General features: G+C 44.8%; 1 protein-coding gene across 6 annotated transcripts in view; it reads left to right on the plus strand.

The window, feature by feature from the left end:
- Nucleotides 1-348: 348 nt before the first annotated feature.
- LOC147423469 (putative methyltransferase PMT3) overlaps nucleotides 349-17,598 on the plus strand; it is a 33,752-nt gene continuing 16,502 nt past the window's right edge. For 2 of the 6 annotated variants that reach the window (XM_086502197.1, XM_086502199.1), the window contains exons 1-3: nucleotides 642-749; nucleotides 1,534-1,902; nucleotides 2,000-2,164. In XM_086502197.1, the coding sequence (XP_086358323.1) occupies nucleotides 1,552-1,902; nucleotides 2,000-2,164 (516 nt within the window). In that variant the 5' untranslated portion in view covers nucleotides 642-749; nucleotides 1,534-1,551. Of the gene's footprint in view, nucleotides 582-641; nucleotides 750-1,533; nucleotides 1,903-1,999; nucleotides 2,165-17,598 lie in introns of those variants that run through there. The other 4 variants (XM_086502195.1, XM_086502196.1, XM_086502194.1 and 1 more) reach the window with 4 other exon arrangements.

The raw sequence follows: 17,598 nt of genomic DNA on the forward strand, positions 1-17,598 counted from the left end.
TGCATGCCCAATTATGTTTTGCTGGTTGGCTTCCACGTCCGCACATCCAAGCTTGGGCACACGGTGTGTAAGCAGCCTAAGCTGGTTCAAACTTGCCGAAAGCAAAAGGGTGGGAAATCCCTTTTTTTAATACAATTTCATGTTTTCTCAAAAAAAAAAAAAGGGTGGGAAATTGGGAAGGTAAAAGAGAGCATTGTCTCGAGAGCTACTGCTGCACATGCGATACCAAAGCCAATCCCAGTCACCGACTTAATGGGGCCCTAGTGAACAGCATGACATGGCATACCACGTAAGCTTACACTCGGATTCCTCTCACCCCCACACACATACAAACTGCATTCTGGGTCGCTTTACATCTAGGGGCCAGCTCTGGCGAGGTGACGACTCGAGGAGAGAGAAAGCTTTGGATCGAACACGGGGTTAGGTGCTAGACACAGCACCTGCACTAACGCTCACTAAGTAAAAGCCGTAGTCCAGCGCTCCCGCCTCCCCCCCTCCAATCTCTCTCTGTGTGGCTATGGTGCCTCAAGAAGCAGCAAGATCGCTCTCCTCTTAAGGACAGTTTACTTCTCGTCCGCCTGGTAAGACCTCGTTTTCCATTTGTTTACAATCTTTTCCGGCTCACCTGGTTTAGTTTGTAGGGTTTGTTTTACAGCAGAGCAGCATTTTCTCGCTCGGTTTTGCTGAATGTTTCAGTGCATTCCCTGGTTCTTTCCGACAAGTCTGCATTGGCAGTGGCTGTCATTTCAGTAGGTTCAATCAGCATTCTTATTTAACTTCTCGATCTCTTTCACTTAATCTCTACAATGCCAATTATTTTTGGCATTAAAGTCTCTCAAACGTATCACGGATAAGAAGATTGGGTCTCACAAGTCGACAGCTCTACAGGAAGAATTTTTTTACCTGTTAAGTCAACATGGTTGACACTGCAGATCTATTATGGGATCTACCCAGCCTTATTAGCAATCTGCAGCAGTATGTTTCTTTATTTCACTGTTAGGCCCAGGCATTATAGATAAACGGCAGTCACAAGTAGTCAAAGCTCTTGATCAGTTTTTAGCTTTAATCTTGTGTGAGCCAAGCATTGCAAATAAGTCAAGGAAATGTGTGCTGTTTGCCAGACCTTTTTTGCATATCGAGCAGATCCAATAATTTTTGCAGAAGTTTTTTGTCACTCACAACTGTGAAAGTGTGTTAATGGAACCCATTTACCAATTTTGCCTGCTGGTGTGATGTATGTTTATATTGTCCAACTTTATGTGTCTGTATAAAGATGTATGCGTTTGGAGATTTTTTTAGGCATTCATCACAAGGGATGTTGAGACATATCAGCAAGGATAGAGAGTGCTTCTTTTGTAGCTCTTTTCTTGAGTTTTTTCTTTATCCGTTTTCTTGTGTCTCTTGTTTTTCTGTTTTATGAGTGTTTTGTTTCGCAAGTTCAGTCTTATCTTTATTTATGAAGGTATATACTTTATAAGATTTATGCCCCCTTCGAGTTTTGAACAAGTACCTTTTTGTTTGAAATGCATGCAGACTTGTGGAGTTATTTCAATGTTGGGGAATCACAGTTCTGCCAAAATGCGGAGCCGCAATGATGGTTCACAAGGAAAACGCCTAGTACTCTCAGTTTGTCTAATGCTTGTGGCATTGTCCCTTGTATGCACATATTATGGGTCGTTTTTGAAAGCTGCTCTTCAGAATAAAAGAGATTCAATGCATTTGCAAGATGTTGGGGAGATGGCTTCAAGAAGGCTTGGCAAAAATGCAGTTGAAGACGATGATGCAAATGAGGTTGGCTCAGAACCGGTGGAAGGAGCAGCAGATGCAAGTATCAAAGAAAAAGTAAATGAAGTATCCAACACAGAGGACAATGTTTTTGATGTGACCATCAAGACTTTTCCTGTAAGTCTCTTACATTCAATAGACTTGTGAAGGGTAGAGCGACTTATATTTTCAAAAATTATTAAGACTCTCATTTTGGCAAGACTTCTTCGTGCAGTCTTGCGACATGCGACATTCCGAATTGATACCATGTCTGGATCGTCATCTCCATAGCCAGCTTAAACTGAAGCTAAATCTTTCCTTAATGGAACATTATGAACGTCACTGTCCTCCTCCACATCGAAGGTTGAACTGCCTCATACCTCCACCTCCTAACTATAAGGTGTGTCTATTGTTGCTGTTATTGGTTCTCATGAAGTAGAGATGTATACAAGTTAGTATGATTGTGGAAGTGTTGATGAGAAAATAAATATTCTGGTCGAGTGCCTCGATAGACCTGACCATAACAAAGTCAAATTGTTTTTTCTTTGTTCTAGTGATAACTTGTGATATGTGGTTTTAGTGTTCTTTTTCAAATCCAGTTTTTTTTTTCCGCTTTTTCAGTCCTTTTTCTCTTGCCTTACTCCCTAGTCACCTTCAAAGGGAGATCCTTTTGACTGAATGAAGCATATATATTGATAGTGGCAAGCAATTTTGTGAGAGGTGGTCACTCAAATGAAGTGCAAACCCTTAACTTGAAAACAGAAACTATAACAAAATAGAACTTCTATTGAAGACACAGTACTCACAAAATCTCTATCAGGATGGAATCATTGGTCTGAGAACTGGCACCCCTTTTGTTCTATTTTGATTTATAAGCACAAAGTGTGCCCTTACAATTTTTTCACACAAGTTTGAATGTAGTGCTTTGTCAAGGCAGAGACTTTTAATTGAGGTCCTTGACCTGTTTACGTAGGCTCCGAAAGCATTTGGCTGGAAAGCTGCTCTTCTATGAGCATGCCGTCCTCAAAAGCTACTTGTATGAGTGAGTATTTGTCTGCTAGGCCCAAAAAATAAGGCTGCCTTCTGTATTTGTGATATTGGCTTTTGGCGGCGATACCTGCTTTTCCCAGCTGGTGCCGATTTTGGTACTATGGCATGTGCCAAGTCAAGATTTACTGACCACGTAGTCCATATTGATAACATCCCCCGCACACCCCCCCCCCCCCCCCACGAACCCCCCACAACCACCACCACCACATCCCCAGCTTCCCCCCAAAAGTAAAGTAAAGAAAACCACACACACACACACACACACACTAGCCCCCATCCTTACTTTTCTGTGCCCCGCTTGAAAAATCGAATCGTCCATGATTGGGTACATATCATCCCAAAAGACACATGCTTGATTGAAAGTAGAACTGATCGATTCATCAGCGTAGAGCAATAGAGAACAAAAGATTAAGTTGCGACAAAACCTTGTCAGAGTTCCATTTCCTATCGCGTGGTGGCTTCGACTTTCTCAAGAGTAGGATTATGGAGTGGGGGACTGTTTTTGTGGCTGTAACCAGCCTTATGTGAGGTGGGCGTACCTGCTTGAGGCTTGGTGTGCCATGTATCTGATCATTGGGAAGGTGTGCTAGAGACGGGAGCCCTGTTCCTAGGTCACTTTGGGGTCAGAATCTGAGTTTTATGCATTTGATGGCATTTTGGACATGTGGCATTTATTGATGGCTTCTCCTGATGGATATGGGTTGTGGGCTGTGCCAAGTACACAGCTAACCCTATGCGCGTGTAGACAAGCTAACTTCTACTTCTAGGGCTTAGGACAGCCTAGGGAGTGTTTTGGCACCTTGTGAGCTTGTATGCAGGTCTGCATGTCCACGCACTTTAGATCTAGGGCTTAGGACAGCCTAGGGAGTGTTTTGGCACCCTTGTGAGCTTGTATGCAGGTCTGCATGTCCACGCACTTTAGATAGATTAGTTGCATACCCTTTGAGTGCACATGAGCACAACCAGTGTCTACCAGGTGTAGGCACTAGGGAGTGTTACCATACAGTAGCATTAGTATCAAGCCCAAGTGGTATCAACATGTGAAGCACCTCCTATTAAAGGTTTTTAAATAAGTGATAGTTTGGCCCAACATTTAGGAGTCGTGGGGTTCCTCTAGCTTTGCCCAACCCAGCCCTGCAAGATGTCACGTGCACATGGCTCTGTGCGCCACGTGGACATGCTTCATTGACTTCCATTGTCAATTCTCTACCTATCCCTAGATAGGAGTGTCTAGAATTCTAGGAGGATTAGTACCGGCAATTTTGTGAGCATGTTTGCAGGGCCTCTCTGTTCGGAAGAGTACATTAGATTAGGCTTTTAAGTTTCGGAACCCTCTTGCATAAATGGATTGTACAAGCGTTTTGACAAATATTGTTACACTACGGTGGGCATTTGGCATGACATGCATGTAGGTTTAGGTTAGAGGAATCCAACGAACCGTTCCCCGCGTTAGTCTGATTCCGGGTGGGTAGATGTGCGTCAATTTCACCCAAAAATTTAGCCGAAGTCAAGTTTTTTAATAAATCATTTTAATGATTTATTTTTATAATTTCATCTTCCAAACTTGCCCTATCTAAGCCTTAAAAAGTTCTTAACCAAAATCCTAGCCTATAACGAGAGCAAGAGAGCTAGCTGTTTGTATCAATTCAGATGGCAAGCACGGAGCATAGTGCTTCTGTAAAGCACATATCAGCCCTAGCGTTTTTGCAAAGGAGCAACCATCGCCAGTTCATATCGCAAGAACTTGAGGAGCATAGCGCTTCTGTAAAGCACATATCAGCTCCTAGCGTTTTTGCAGAGGAGCAACCATTGTGAGATCTAGCCCAACATTTTTACTCCTAGGTCGTAGATCAGCCTAGCGCTTCTGTAACAAACTGTTGACGTGTCAAAGCCTAAAGAATGGAGCCAACTTACAGATGTGGCCGAGGGGCCTAAACCCTAAGAAGAATAAGTAACAGAAGAAGTCCTACCAACTTGTGGGGACCCCGTTCGATGGGGCCCTAAGTGACATAAAGGAAGAAAATAAAGCAGGATCCGGACACACGCAAAAACTGATGACGTGGCAGATTTTCAAAAATTGCGCTGGCATGATGACGTGGCAAGCTGTACGGACTTCCGCGTTTTGCGTTGGTTGATGACGTGGTAGGTTGTACGGATTTCCGTAAATTACGTTGGCAGCTTTTGACATTGCTTTTTGGACTAGAAGCTTTTGAGTTTTAAATGCGTTTTACTGTAACTGCTTTTCAGGCCAAGGGCCTTTAAATATGAGACTAGGGCTCATTCTCTGCCATGCTTCTTGGAGAAGGTGCAGAGTTTGGAGTACCGGCTTGTACTGTGTTGATGCAATATAAAGAAATACCGAAAGGGGCGCCAAGGTTTGGGGCCAATACTCTCTGGGGTGGAATTCCGCCACTCCGTGTCGTGTTGTCTCTCTCTCTCTCTCTCAGTTCAGTTGTTATTTGAAGTGCTAAAAGTCTGTTCAGTCTATTCTTTTCTATTGGCACGTGGTGCCCGTCGTGTGACAGTGGTATCAGAGCATTAGGCGTGTGCTTTTCGGAAAGCATACCGGTCCTACAAAACAGCCGAAAGTAGAAGCTAACTCCTTGATCAAAACAGCCAAAAGGAGAAGCTAACTCCTTGATCAAAAGAGCATAAAGGAGAAGCTAACTCCTTAATAAAAAGAGCAAATTGATTGTCCCTCGGAAATTTTTGAGCTAACTTGAGTTGTTTTGTAGATATGCTATAATCGCGGACGATTACTCTCTTTCAAGAAGGGGAGATGTAACAAACTGCGGACGTGTCGAAGCCTAAAGAATCGAGCCAACTTACAGGTGTGGCCGAGGGGCCTAAACCCTAAGAAGAACAAGTAACAGAAGAAGTCCTACCAACTTATGGGGACTTCGTTCTATGGGGCCCCAAGTGACATAAAGGAAGAAAATAAAGCAAGATCCGGACACACCCAAAAACTGATGACGTGGTAGATTTTCGAAAATTGCGCTGACATGATGACGTGGTAGGCTGTACGGATTTTCGTAAATTATGTCGGCAGCTTTTGGCATTGCTTTTTGGACCAAAAGCTTTTGAGTTTTAAAGACTTTTTACTGTAACTGCTTTTCAGGCCAAGGGCCTTTAAATATGAGGCTAGGGCTCATTCTCTGGCATGCTTCCTGGAGAAGGTGCAGAGTCTGGAGTATCGGCTTGTACTGTGTTGATGCAATATAAAGAAATACCGGAAGGGGCGCCAAGGTTTAAGGCCAATACTCTTTGGGGTGGAATTCCGCCACTCCGTGTCGCGTGTTGTCTCTCTCTCTCTCTCTCTCTCTCTCTCTCAGTTCAGTTGTTATTTGAAGTGCTAAAAGTCTATTCAGGCATGTGGTGCCTGTCGTGTGATAGCTTCCATTTGGCAGCAGATCAGCCCAACGTTTTCATTTTTCAGCCCTCCCAGGTTTTCGGTCGCAGCCCGGGTTTGCTAATGCGAGCCTCTCCATTGCAGCTGGTACTTCGGCAGCCCATTGAGCCTCTTCTTGGCCATTCCCTCTTCGCATCGAGTATTCCCATTGCTGTCCATCATCTGCATCATCATCTATGTTTTCTGCCCTACTATATGCGATAGATTGGCTGCGTTTTGCAGCCAGATCTGCGTTTTTTCAGCCAGCTTTCAGCCCTTGATTCTTTTCATATCACGAGCGCATTTTAGACCCAGATGTACCCCTTGGTGACCGTCTGCGACCCCACATTGAGATGGATCCAAAGGTGTGTCAAATCAGCCCCGGAGGTGCTTCATTTTGAAGAGTTGCCGCGATGCCATTCGCCGTTCTAGTTAGTAGAGTCTGCATTGAGGTATTGCATGTGTGTACATTCCATTTACACAATCAAAAGCAAATACCACATTGACAACAGTGTGGGTGTGTGAGGTGCAGCGGAATGAATGTTGTATTTTCTCAAGATTAGTGATCTTTATTGCTCAAGGTTCCTTTTAGTTCTTAGGGAAGGAGAGAGCCTTCCGTCTATAGAGAGTGCTATAACCGGCCCGTACAACGTAGAGGGCGGTACTATTTCAATTACCTGTTAACTTTACACAGAGCATTGAGAAGGGAAGAGAACACAGTTGCGTCCAGCGACTAGAATGTCACTGTGCACACGAGACCGACACCCTGTAGGCCCCAAAGATTGGCGCCCCTTTCGGTATTTCTTTATTCAAATTAAGGTAGACGATCCGACCACTTAGCACAAGCTTTCACAAAGCTGTCCAAACCTGGCGAGGGCTGAAAACGCAGGTTTTAGACCGGATTTCGACAGCATAACGGCGCAAAAACCCCTGTAGGTCAAAAACACCTGTCTAGGACGGATTCCCTCGATATCTGGACGCTTTCTGGTGAGCTGTCACAGAAATTCAGCGGGCTGTAATTCTCTGTTTTTCACTGTTGGGAGCCCAAAAGCCTGTACACGCATCCCAAGGCTCTCACGAGGCTCCCCCGATGTTCCCTTGCAGTTTAGGTGCGAAACCCTAAACATGCAGAAAAACACAGCAGGCTGTAATTCCCTGTTTCGGATCGTTTTTAGCGGAGCAAACACGCCTACGCGTGTTCCAAGGGCTCCCGCACGCAATGGGACAGTTCCCCTGTGAATTGGACGAGTTTTCACACGAGAAAACTCTCCAAACTCGCAATCTTTCGTGATGGAACTGTGCGTACCTGTGGGGGATTAACAATTAGCTAATCCGGTTCCTGTTCAGAAGGCTCTTGCCTTGGCAAACGCGCATAAACCCCCAGAACTGTACATAGGTCAAATGAGAAGCCCACTAGTGGGGCATAACATACTGTACGTAGGGGAGAAAGAGAGTAGTATGTAGCGTGCGGGGCATCACTCCCGTCACCATACTGTGCATAGAGGGCAAGGTAAGCATTCCATAGCTTCTGTACCTGCTACAATCCACCTGAGGCTGAAAATGGCTCCCCCTTTGTTGATATGCAGCTCGTTTTTGCCTCTTAGAGTGGCAGAATTGCTCACAGGCTGACACGTCGCCCAGTTTCCGAGTTTGGGCTTTCCCTGCTAAAAATATCTCAACTGGTGTGTCAGTTGACTTGGCAGCAGAGCAATAAAATGTTCCCCTTGTCATTCCAAAGCTAATGACGCGAACACATTTTCTGGTCAAAAATAGCAGTTCCCTAAATTTTAGGAGATGCTTCCATGGCGTCCCTATCGGTCTCCTGACCATCATTGAAGACTACCATTCGACCAACATCTACAATGTGGGTTAATTTACTGGCCCCTTTCAACTTATAAAGTTGCAGTGACTTGACGAGTGGCCCAAATTCCAGTTTGGCGCCCACGAGCTTCCATACTGATCAGAATTCAGTGCTAACTGGCCCGGGCAGTCCCTGTCTGACTGACCTAGATCCCGGATGTGAGAAACCCATTTGGCTGCAGCCGTTTCACATTGGCCATGCAATGTCCACTTGCACCTTTTCAAGGGTTTTGGGACAAACAAGTAAAAATAAAATAAATATATCTAATACTTATTTACGGAAGGCAACAGGAAAAATACACCTCCTGGTGACACACCCCACCCTTGAAATACTGCAAGCGACCTCGCTTGCATGCCAATAATACATGCAGATATCTCCTGATATCACATATATTCTATGATGGGAATCCAAGATATACATGCTTCCCACCAACCTGGCTACGACACATATATCAAGCATAGAAGTCTTCTAGTGTACTCTTGAGCACAAACTTCTCTAGCTAAATTCTGTATGGAAAGAGTAGATACAATTACTTAACTACTCTCTTGAGCATCATAAACCATGCTCTTGCCTTGCTCCAAAAAGGCTGCATCAAGTCACCGTGGGTTCCATTTGAAAGGCTTCAAGATACAATTGCAATAGCTGAGGTGAATCAAGCAATTCAGACTCTTCCATCCATTTGGCATCTAATGATGGATAGTTCTTGAACTTCACCAAATAGCGTCTTGCAACCTTTCCTCTAACCTTTCTTTGTTTATGTGCCAATATCTGTTCAGGAACAAGGATTTCATCCAATTCTTCCACTTCGGGTTGTTCCTCATCAAGCATATTCTCTGGCACATCACCAACAAAGGGCCTTAGAAGGCTGACATGAAAAGCATTATGTATTTTCCAGCCTTCTGGTAGTTTTAACCTGTAAGCTACATCACTGATCTTTTCTGAAATCTGAAAAGGACCATAATATCGCATACTGAGCTTAGGAAACAAGCGTTCCTTGCCTTTCCTTTTCCTTAACCTGGCCTTTTCAAAGCGCAAAAGTACCCAATCACCAAGTGAAAATACAAGTTCACGACGGTGACGATCAGCAGCTTTCTTTTGCTTAGCCTGAGTCTTCTCAAGAGCAATCTTTATCTTCCTGTATGTTTCATCCATATCTTGCACATACTTGTTTGCCTCAAATATCTTGTCCTTAGTCTGCAAAATGGGTGGGACTTTCTTTCCTCCTTCCACTATCTCAAATAGTGCCTTACCTGTTGATGTATGCACAGTGTTATTGTAAGCATATTCAACCAATGGGAGATGGTGTTTCCAAGTTGCCTTGTGCTCTGAGACATAACATTTGAGTAGGTCCAAGACAGTAGAATTTGCCTCTTCTGACTGTCCATGAGTTTGCGGATGAAACGAAGAAGAGAACTTGAGCGTAGTGCCCATGTTCTCAAACAATGCCTTCCTGAAAAGACTCGTCATACGTGGATCCCTGTCACTGACAATTGACTGAGGCATCCCATGATATTTAAAGATATTGCTCATGAATATCTTGACCATGTGTTGTGGCTTTATCTTCTTCCTAACAGGAATGAAATGGGTCTGCTTACTGAACCTACAAATGATAGTCCAAATCCCATCATTTCCTGTTTGCGTCCTTGGAAGATCAAAGATAAAGTCCATTGCTATACTTTCCCATGGCCTATCAAGGATCGGCAATGGCTGCAACAATCCCGGTTGCTTTTGTCTGTCAAATTTGACTTTTTGGCATACTAAGCATGATCTTACAAATGTGTCAACATCTTGACGCAAAGCTAGCCAATAGAAGAATGCCTCAACCCCTTTCACTGTCGCATCAATTCCACGATGCCCAACATAAGGTGGAGCATGACTTTCCATCAAAATCTTTGGCCGTAACTGTTTAGTAACGCATAACTTTCCATGCATCATGAGAAAGTCATTCTTAAGCATATAGTGCTCATGATGTTGCCCATCAACAAGCTGGTCATAGATCCTTGCAAAATCTGAATCTTCAGCATATTGTGTCTTCATTTCGTCTAGTTCACAATGGTACGGAATTGACACTGCTGAAATTTGGGGCTTTCGTGACAACGCATCAGCCACCACGTTCTTTTTCCCTTGCACATGCACAATCTGAAAATGGAACATTGACAAGATGTTTGCCCATCGCATGTGCTTCTCAGACAACTTCGTCTGTGTAAGAAAATATCGCAAGGTTTGATGATCCGTTTGGACAACAAAATCAGCCCCTAGCAAATAGTGTTTCCAACTAGTGAGAGCATGAATTACTGCCAGCAATTCTTTCTCATAGACTTGCAAGTTCCTTTCAGTCTTCAAAAGAATTCTGCTCTCATATGCGACTACTCGGCCATTCTGCATTTGAACTGCACCAAGACTATGGCCACACGCATCACATTGAACCACAAAAGGTTTAGAAAGATCTGGCAAAATAATTACCGGATCTGAAGTCAGCTTCTCTTTCAAGTGTTTGAACGCTAAAATTTCCTTGGCTGTCCACTTGAAAGTAACTCCTTTTCCTTGCAGTGCATGGAGTGGAGACGCAATCTCAGCAAAATTTCGGATGAACCTCCTGTAATAGGAACATAAGCCTAGAAAGCTTCGAATGTCATGTACGGACTTCAAGTCTGGCCATGACCTAATTGCTTCCACTTTAGCGGGATCCATGCGTACCCCATCCTTTGAAACAATGTGCCCAAGGAAGTGAATCTCTTGCAAAAAGAATTCACTCTTCTTCGCATTAATGAGTAGCCTGTTCTTACGTAACTCATTGAAAACTGCAGTCAAGTGATCCCTATGCTCCTCTTCAGACTTTGAGTAGACAATCATGTCATCAAAGAAGGTACCCACGAAGTTTCTATGTGGTCCAAAGATTCTGTCCATCATTCTATTAAATGTGGCAGGAGCATTTGTGAGACCCAATGGCATGACAAGAAACTCATAAAGACCAAATGTTGTCCTGAACGCAGTCTTATGGACATCTTCTGGTCTAATGCGTATCTGATGATACCCGCTCTTTAGGTCTATTCTTGTAAACAATGACGCTCCCTCAAGCCGATCAAGAATGTCATCTATCCTCGGTATGGGGAACCTGTTCTTGATGGTATTCTTATTCAAGGCGCAATAGTCAATGCACATGCGCCATGAACCATCCTTCTTCTGCACTAAGAGTACAGGCAAACAAAAAGGGGATGAACTGGGCTGAATCAGCCCCTTCTCTAAAAGCTCGTTGACATGACCCATAATCTCTTTCTGTTGGGCTGCACTAACCCTGTATGGTGGTCTATTCGGTGGACTAGAACCTGGCACAAGATCTTTAGTACGATCTTCAGGTCTCTTAGGAGGTAACTCCCCTGGCAAAGAGTCCGAAAAACAATCACTGAAACCACTCAAAAAAGTTGACCTGTCTTTATCTAAGGTAGACAAATTAGATACAACTTGAGGTACTTCTTTTGCAAAGATCAAGTACGCAAAAAGATGATTCTTTATTACAGATGAAATAGTAGAAGCAAAAACAACTGGAACAGACTCGCCTTTAAGCTTTACATCAAGGACATGAGTCTTTCCTCTATGTACAAGGGTAATCTTTTTGTTGTAAGTATCCACCATAGCATGCAACCTGTAACACCATGGGATACCCAATAACACATCACAGCCCTCAAGCGGCATAATATGAAATTCTTCCGCATCCACATAGCTCTGAATGTGCAGACGAAGCTTTCCCAGAATGGGAGTAACAGGCTCTGAATGTCCTGGGCATGCCAAACCTGCTTCCCCTATCATACCCATCTCCTCTGCACGAATGCCCAACTTTGATGCCAATTCTGGTGATATGAAATTTGCACGGGCTCCTGGATCAAAGAAAACTAGCATTGTTTGGTCTCTAACTTTGCCCCAAGCTCTGCACAGCTCCGTGGCATCTGTGTTTGGCTGATCTCCAACCAAGTCTAGAACAAGTCCTGCACTCGGCTTTGGCTTCTTCCCTTTATGGTCTGACTTGTCATCCTTATCCTGTGACTTCTTCTGTGGGCACTCCTTTGCAAAGTGTCCTTCCTGTTCACAAATGTACCATTTCTTGGCCTCCCTAAGAGCTTTCCTTTCTTGAAAAGTTTTGCCAGAAAAATGCCTTTTTTGTCCTTGTCCTCGTTCCGAAGAAGATTTAGACTGCTTCTTGGACGTATCAGCTTCTTCAGTGGAGGGCTTCTTTGTGGGAGGCTCAGAAGGCTTTGCTGCAACATTGCCCTTGGTTGAAAACTGTTTGCCCTGGGACCCTTTCTTGTGGCTATTAAATCCATCGGAATCTCCCTTCGACAGATTGCTGGCCACTCTTGCATCCTCTATCAACTGAAACATATTCATGACAGTAGTCTTTGTGCAGTAGTCCCTGATTTTCTTGGGCAATCCGCAACAGTACTTCTCAATCTGTTCTGACAATGGCACAAACCTGTAAGAGGTGACTGGCAACAGTGTGGCCCAAAACTGTTTATTGTACTCTTCCAAATTCGCACACTGTTTAGCATTCAACTCGTGCCATTCTGTCATCACATCCACTTCAAAAGTGTTTGTCAACCATGCAGTCGCAAAAAGCTGTTTGAATTGGACCCACGTTGTTGGGGCTTGACCCTGGTTCAACAATGCGGTCCACCATTGAAGCGCATTCCCTTTCAAGAAAGTGGCAGCCTTGCGTATCTTTGAAGATTCTGTGAAGTTGCCTCCAGCATAAGCTGCATCGAACTGCTGTATGAAGGTCAAAGCCTTTAATTGGTCCTCAGTTCCTCTGAAAGTTTCAAACTTCACTCCCTGCCCACCTTCCTTGTAATCCTTAGGCTGACTCAAAGGAGCCACATTATCATAAACAGGTGCCTGTAATAGTGGTGCTCCATGAGTGTTCATTCCAGCACTCGCATCAACTGTTTTCCCTATCATATCTGTATTTTGTACGTATGGCTGCGAAAAACCAGCCATACCAAATTGTGTTCCAGGCACTCGAAACTGGCCATAGGCACCCTGAAAACCTGGTTGGACACCTATGTTCGCATACATAGGGTTACCCATGCCTGTTTGCATTGTCCCGAACACATTCCCTGGCATATAACCTGTGGAAGGTCCAACCATAGCTTGAAACACTGAACCACCTCCAAAATAACCAGGATAAGTATTAGGTAATGGAAGGGTCTGACGCATAGCCTGTTCATTGCTCCCTTGACCATTCACAAACGGTTCCTGTCCAGCTAAAGCAAGTTGCTTTGGATCATTGGACACCGCTAGTTGCTCAACCACATGGGCTTTCCCTCGAGCATCATGAGTCCTCGGCGCATTGGAAATCTCCTTTTCCTGCAACGGCTCAGTCATGCCCTGTGTAGGAGGCTGAAAACCCTGTGTTGGAGCCTGTAAGAATTCCTGCATCCTTGGGTTGTTAGCCAACTGCTGAAACATGTCCATGCAACAATGCAGTTGAGTTCTAAACAACCTATCCTCTTCTTGAAGAGTTGAAGGAATTTTCTCTGTGCCATGTGAGGAAGATCCTTCTTCAGGTACTCGGTCTCTCTTCTCGGCCATATCGACAAGCTCTGTGTTGCTTTCACCCACAACAATCCACGCTGCACTTTTTGAAGAAAAAGTGACTATCCCGTCGATGGAACCATATAACCGGCCCGTACAACGTAGAGGGCGGTACTATTTCAATTACCTGTTAACTTTACACAGAGCACTGAGAAGGGAAGAGAACACAGTTGTGTCCAGCGACTAGAATGTCACTGTGCACACGAGACCGACACCCTGTAGGCCCCAAAGACTGGCGCCCCTTTCGGTATTTCTTTATTCAAATTAAGGTAGACAATCGGACCACTTAGCACAAGCTTTCACAAAGCTGTCCAAACCTGGCGAGGGCTGAAAACGCAGGTTTTCGACCGGATTTCGACAGCATAACGGCGCAAAAACCCCTGTAGGTCAAAAACACTTGTGTCTAGGACAGATTCCCTCGATATCTGGACGCTTTTTGGTGAGCTGTCACAGAAATTCAGCGGGCTGTAATTCTCTGTTTTTCACTGCCGAGAGCCCAAAAGCCTGTACACGCATCCCAAGGCTCTCACGAGGCTCCCCCGATGTTCCCTTGCAGTTTAGGTGCGAAACCCTAAACATGCAGAAAAACACAGCAGGCTGTAATTCCCTGTTTTGGATCGTTTTTAGCGGAGCGAACACGCCTACGCGTGTCCCAAGGGCTCCCGCACGCAATGGGACAGTTCCCCTGTGAATTGGACGAGTTTTCACACGAGAAAACTCTCCAAACTCGCAATCTTTCGTGATGGAACTGTGCGTACTTGTGGGGGATTAGCAATTAGCTAATCCGGTTCCTGTTCAGAAGGCTCTTGCCTTGGCAAACGTGCATAAACCCCCAGAACTGTACATAGGTCAAATGAGAAGCCCACTAGTGGGGCATAACATATTGTACGTAGGGGAGAAAGAGAGCAATATGTAGCGTGCGGGGCATCACTCCCGTCACCATACTGTGCATAGAGGGCAAGGTAAGCATTCCATAGCTTCTGTACCTGCTACAATCCACCTGAGGCTGAAAATGGCTCCCCCTTCGTTGATATGCAGCTCGTTTTTGCCTCCTAGAGTTGCAGAATCGCTCACAGGCTGACACGTCGCCCAATTTTCGAGTTTAGGCTTTCCTTGCTGAAAATATCTCAATTGGTGCGTCAGTTGACTTGGCAGCAGAGCAATAAAATGTTCCCCTTGTCATTCCAGAGCTAATGACACGAACACATTTTCTGGTCAAAAATAGCAGTTCCCTAAATTTTAGGAGATGCTTCCATGGCGTCTCTATCGGTCTCCTGACCATCATTGAAGACTACCATTCGATCAACATCTACAATGTGGGTTAATTTACTGGCCCCTTTCAATTTATAAAGTTGCAGTGACTTGACGAGTGGCCCAAATTCCAGTTTGGCGCACACGAGCTTCCATACTCATCAGAATTCAGTGCTAACTGGCCCGGGCAGTCCCTGTCTGACCGACCTAGATCCCCGATGTGAGAAACCCATTTGGCTGCAGCCGTTTCACACTGGCCATGCAATGTCCACTTGCACCTTTTCAAGGGTTTTGGGACAAACAAGTAAAAATAAAATAAATATATCTAATACTTATTTACGGAAGGCAACAGGAAAAATACACCTCCTGGTGACAAGTGCTATGATCATGAACAAAGTGAGTGGATATTGTGCGTGCAAGTGAATGAGACTGAGAGAAGGAGAGAAAAGAGATACGACACCGAGAGGTTGTAAAACCCTCCTCCGAAGGCCCCACTCTCGTCGGCGAGAGTGGTCTACTTTGATTGCACAAAGGTGTACAATGCGTATGCAATGGACTGATGTAATGGGACTATGCTGATGACGAAAACGGTGATGACGACGATGACTTGATGGTTGAAATCTGGGATCTTCTAATCGCTGAAGTTCGGGACTGTTTCGGTGGCTGAAAATGACTGTTTTGGCTGCATTTTCATGGCTGAAAGTAGGGGATCTTCTGCAACCAATCTGTGGCTGATCTGCTATTGTACCATAGGCTGAAAACGCTGTGTATCTGTTGCAGATTAGGGCTGAAACTCAAAAACGCTGATGCAAGGCTGAGCTAGCAAAAACGCTAGTGTTGATCTGGGACAGAAAACCAAAAACGCTGATGGGGCTGATTTGGAAAAACGCTAGCAATGGGGGTTGCTTGCGGTGGGAGAGAATCTGCAATGGCTAGGTGGTGCTGGTAATGGTGGCGATCCTGCAATGGAAGGGAGCGCCAGATCTGAGGGTAGGCGAGGCTGGGAAATCCAAAAACACCAGGAGGTGCTGGGGGGTACTGCTGAGAAGTTGCTTGTTGAGCGGGAAGCTCCTGCTGCCTCTTCTGCCAGAAAGTGCTAACTTGGGTTTGCTTATATATTAACTTAGCAAAATTGCCCTACCTACTTTTGTTGAAAAGTCACTTAAAAATAATAAGTGAAAATAACCAAAAATAGGAAAATAGGCTAAATGCACTGGAAAATTTCCCTAACTAAATCTGATGGATTTTGAAGGGAATACTGATGATCGTGCTGTGTGCAACCGGAGGATATGCATCTACACTCAGTGACTGTGCATGCACGGTCTACGAAGAGACTCACAAAAGTGCTAGGTCATTGCTAATCTAGACTTGACTGGACTGACTGAACCCTGCTGTGGTGTAGCTTGTCCACGGACACATAGGGTTGGGATGTGTCACGTGACAAGGTGGTTGTATTGGGTGTCATTTTCCTCTTCTCTCCCTCTCTTTGCCTCTATACATCTCTGTCTCTCTCTCATTCTCTCTCTACAAGGAACCATCACTCGTGCTGAGTAGCACACATCAAAGCAAGGAAAGAAGTAAAGATTTGTGGAAGTGTAAAGTCTAGATCTTGACCATTTGAATTCTGCTGCATTTGACATTGGTTACAGAGCTTTGTGATTTTGCACTCATCCGCTAATCTTTGAATTTTTTTCTCTCTCCAGTGTTTGAGTGTGTGTTGTAGCGTTTGGCTCAAGGACGTGTTAGAGTTTAAGCAGCTCTCTTGGTTTCTCTAGTCGGTCCCAGTTTTTCCCAGGGACATGTGTTAGGGAGCGAGGGCTGTTTTGTGGCTGTGCCCGGCCAGTGCGATGTAGGTTTCTCATGTCGGGTTGTGTCTAGCCATTTTTAACCTTGGGTTTTGGCTCAGTTCCATGGCCATTAGGCTCCTGTAGGCTGAAGGTATTTTTCCCATTCTTGCTAGTATTTTTCCCATTTTTCCTTGCGGGTGTAAGGTGCAGCGGAAGTGAATGTTGAAGTTTGCTCAAGATGAGTGCTCTGAAGTGTGCTCAAGGGTTTCTTTTACGTACGGAAGGGAGAGCCTTCCGTTCCTTTAGTGAGAGAGTGCAATGATCCTCTCTATGACAAGAGAGGTCTATGTTATTGATTGCACAAATCTAGTACAATGGTCTAGATGCAATGGACTTGCCGATGATTTCGACGACAATGATGACCACGACGAGGATGGGCTGAAATATGAAAAACGCTAGGGCTGAAATCTGCAAATCTGCTTACTGCTGAATTCTGACACTGTGTCAGCGAGGACGGCGATGGCGACGACGCGATGACGATGCGCTGAAAACGTAGATGTTGAAATCTGTGGACAGCGGACTGAATCTGAAAACGCTGGCTGATCTGACGGTACGACGAGAATTTGCTGTGGGTAGGTGAGATCTGCGAGGCTAGGGGCTGGATTTGCATTTAGGTGCTGAAAATTGAAAACGCTGATGCTAGGGCTGATCTGACGCCCGAAATCTGCAAAATGCTAGGTCACCTCCGCAACTGAAAAACGCCAGAAGAGCTATAGCCAAAAACGCTGGTCTTGATTTGCTGTTTGCTAATGCCAGGGTTGATTTGGTACTGCTGAAAATGCTAGGCTGAAACTGTAGCCAAAACGCTATTTGTCTTGCTGTTGGTTGGAAATGCTAGGTCACGTGCCGGT

The sequence above is a fragment of the Adiantum capillus-veneris genome, chromosome 26 (assembly GCF_014529385.1).
Source record: "Adiantum capillus-veneris isolate H3 chromosome 26, ASM1452938v2, whole genome shotgun sequence".
Taxonomy (NCBI): Eukaryota; Viridiplantae; Streptophyta; class Polypodiopsida; order Polypodiales; family Pteridaceae; genus Adiantum; species Adiantum capillus-veneris.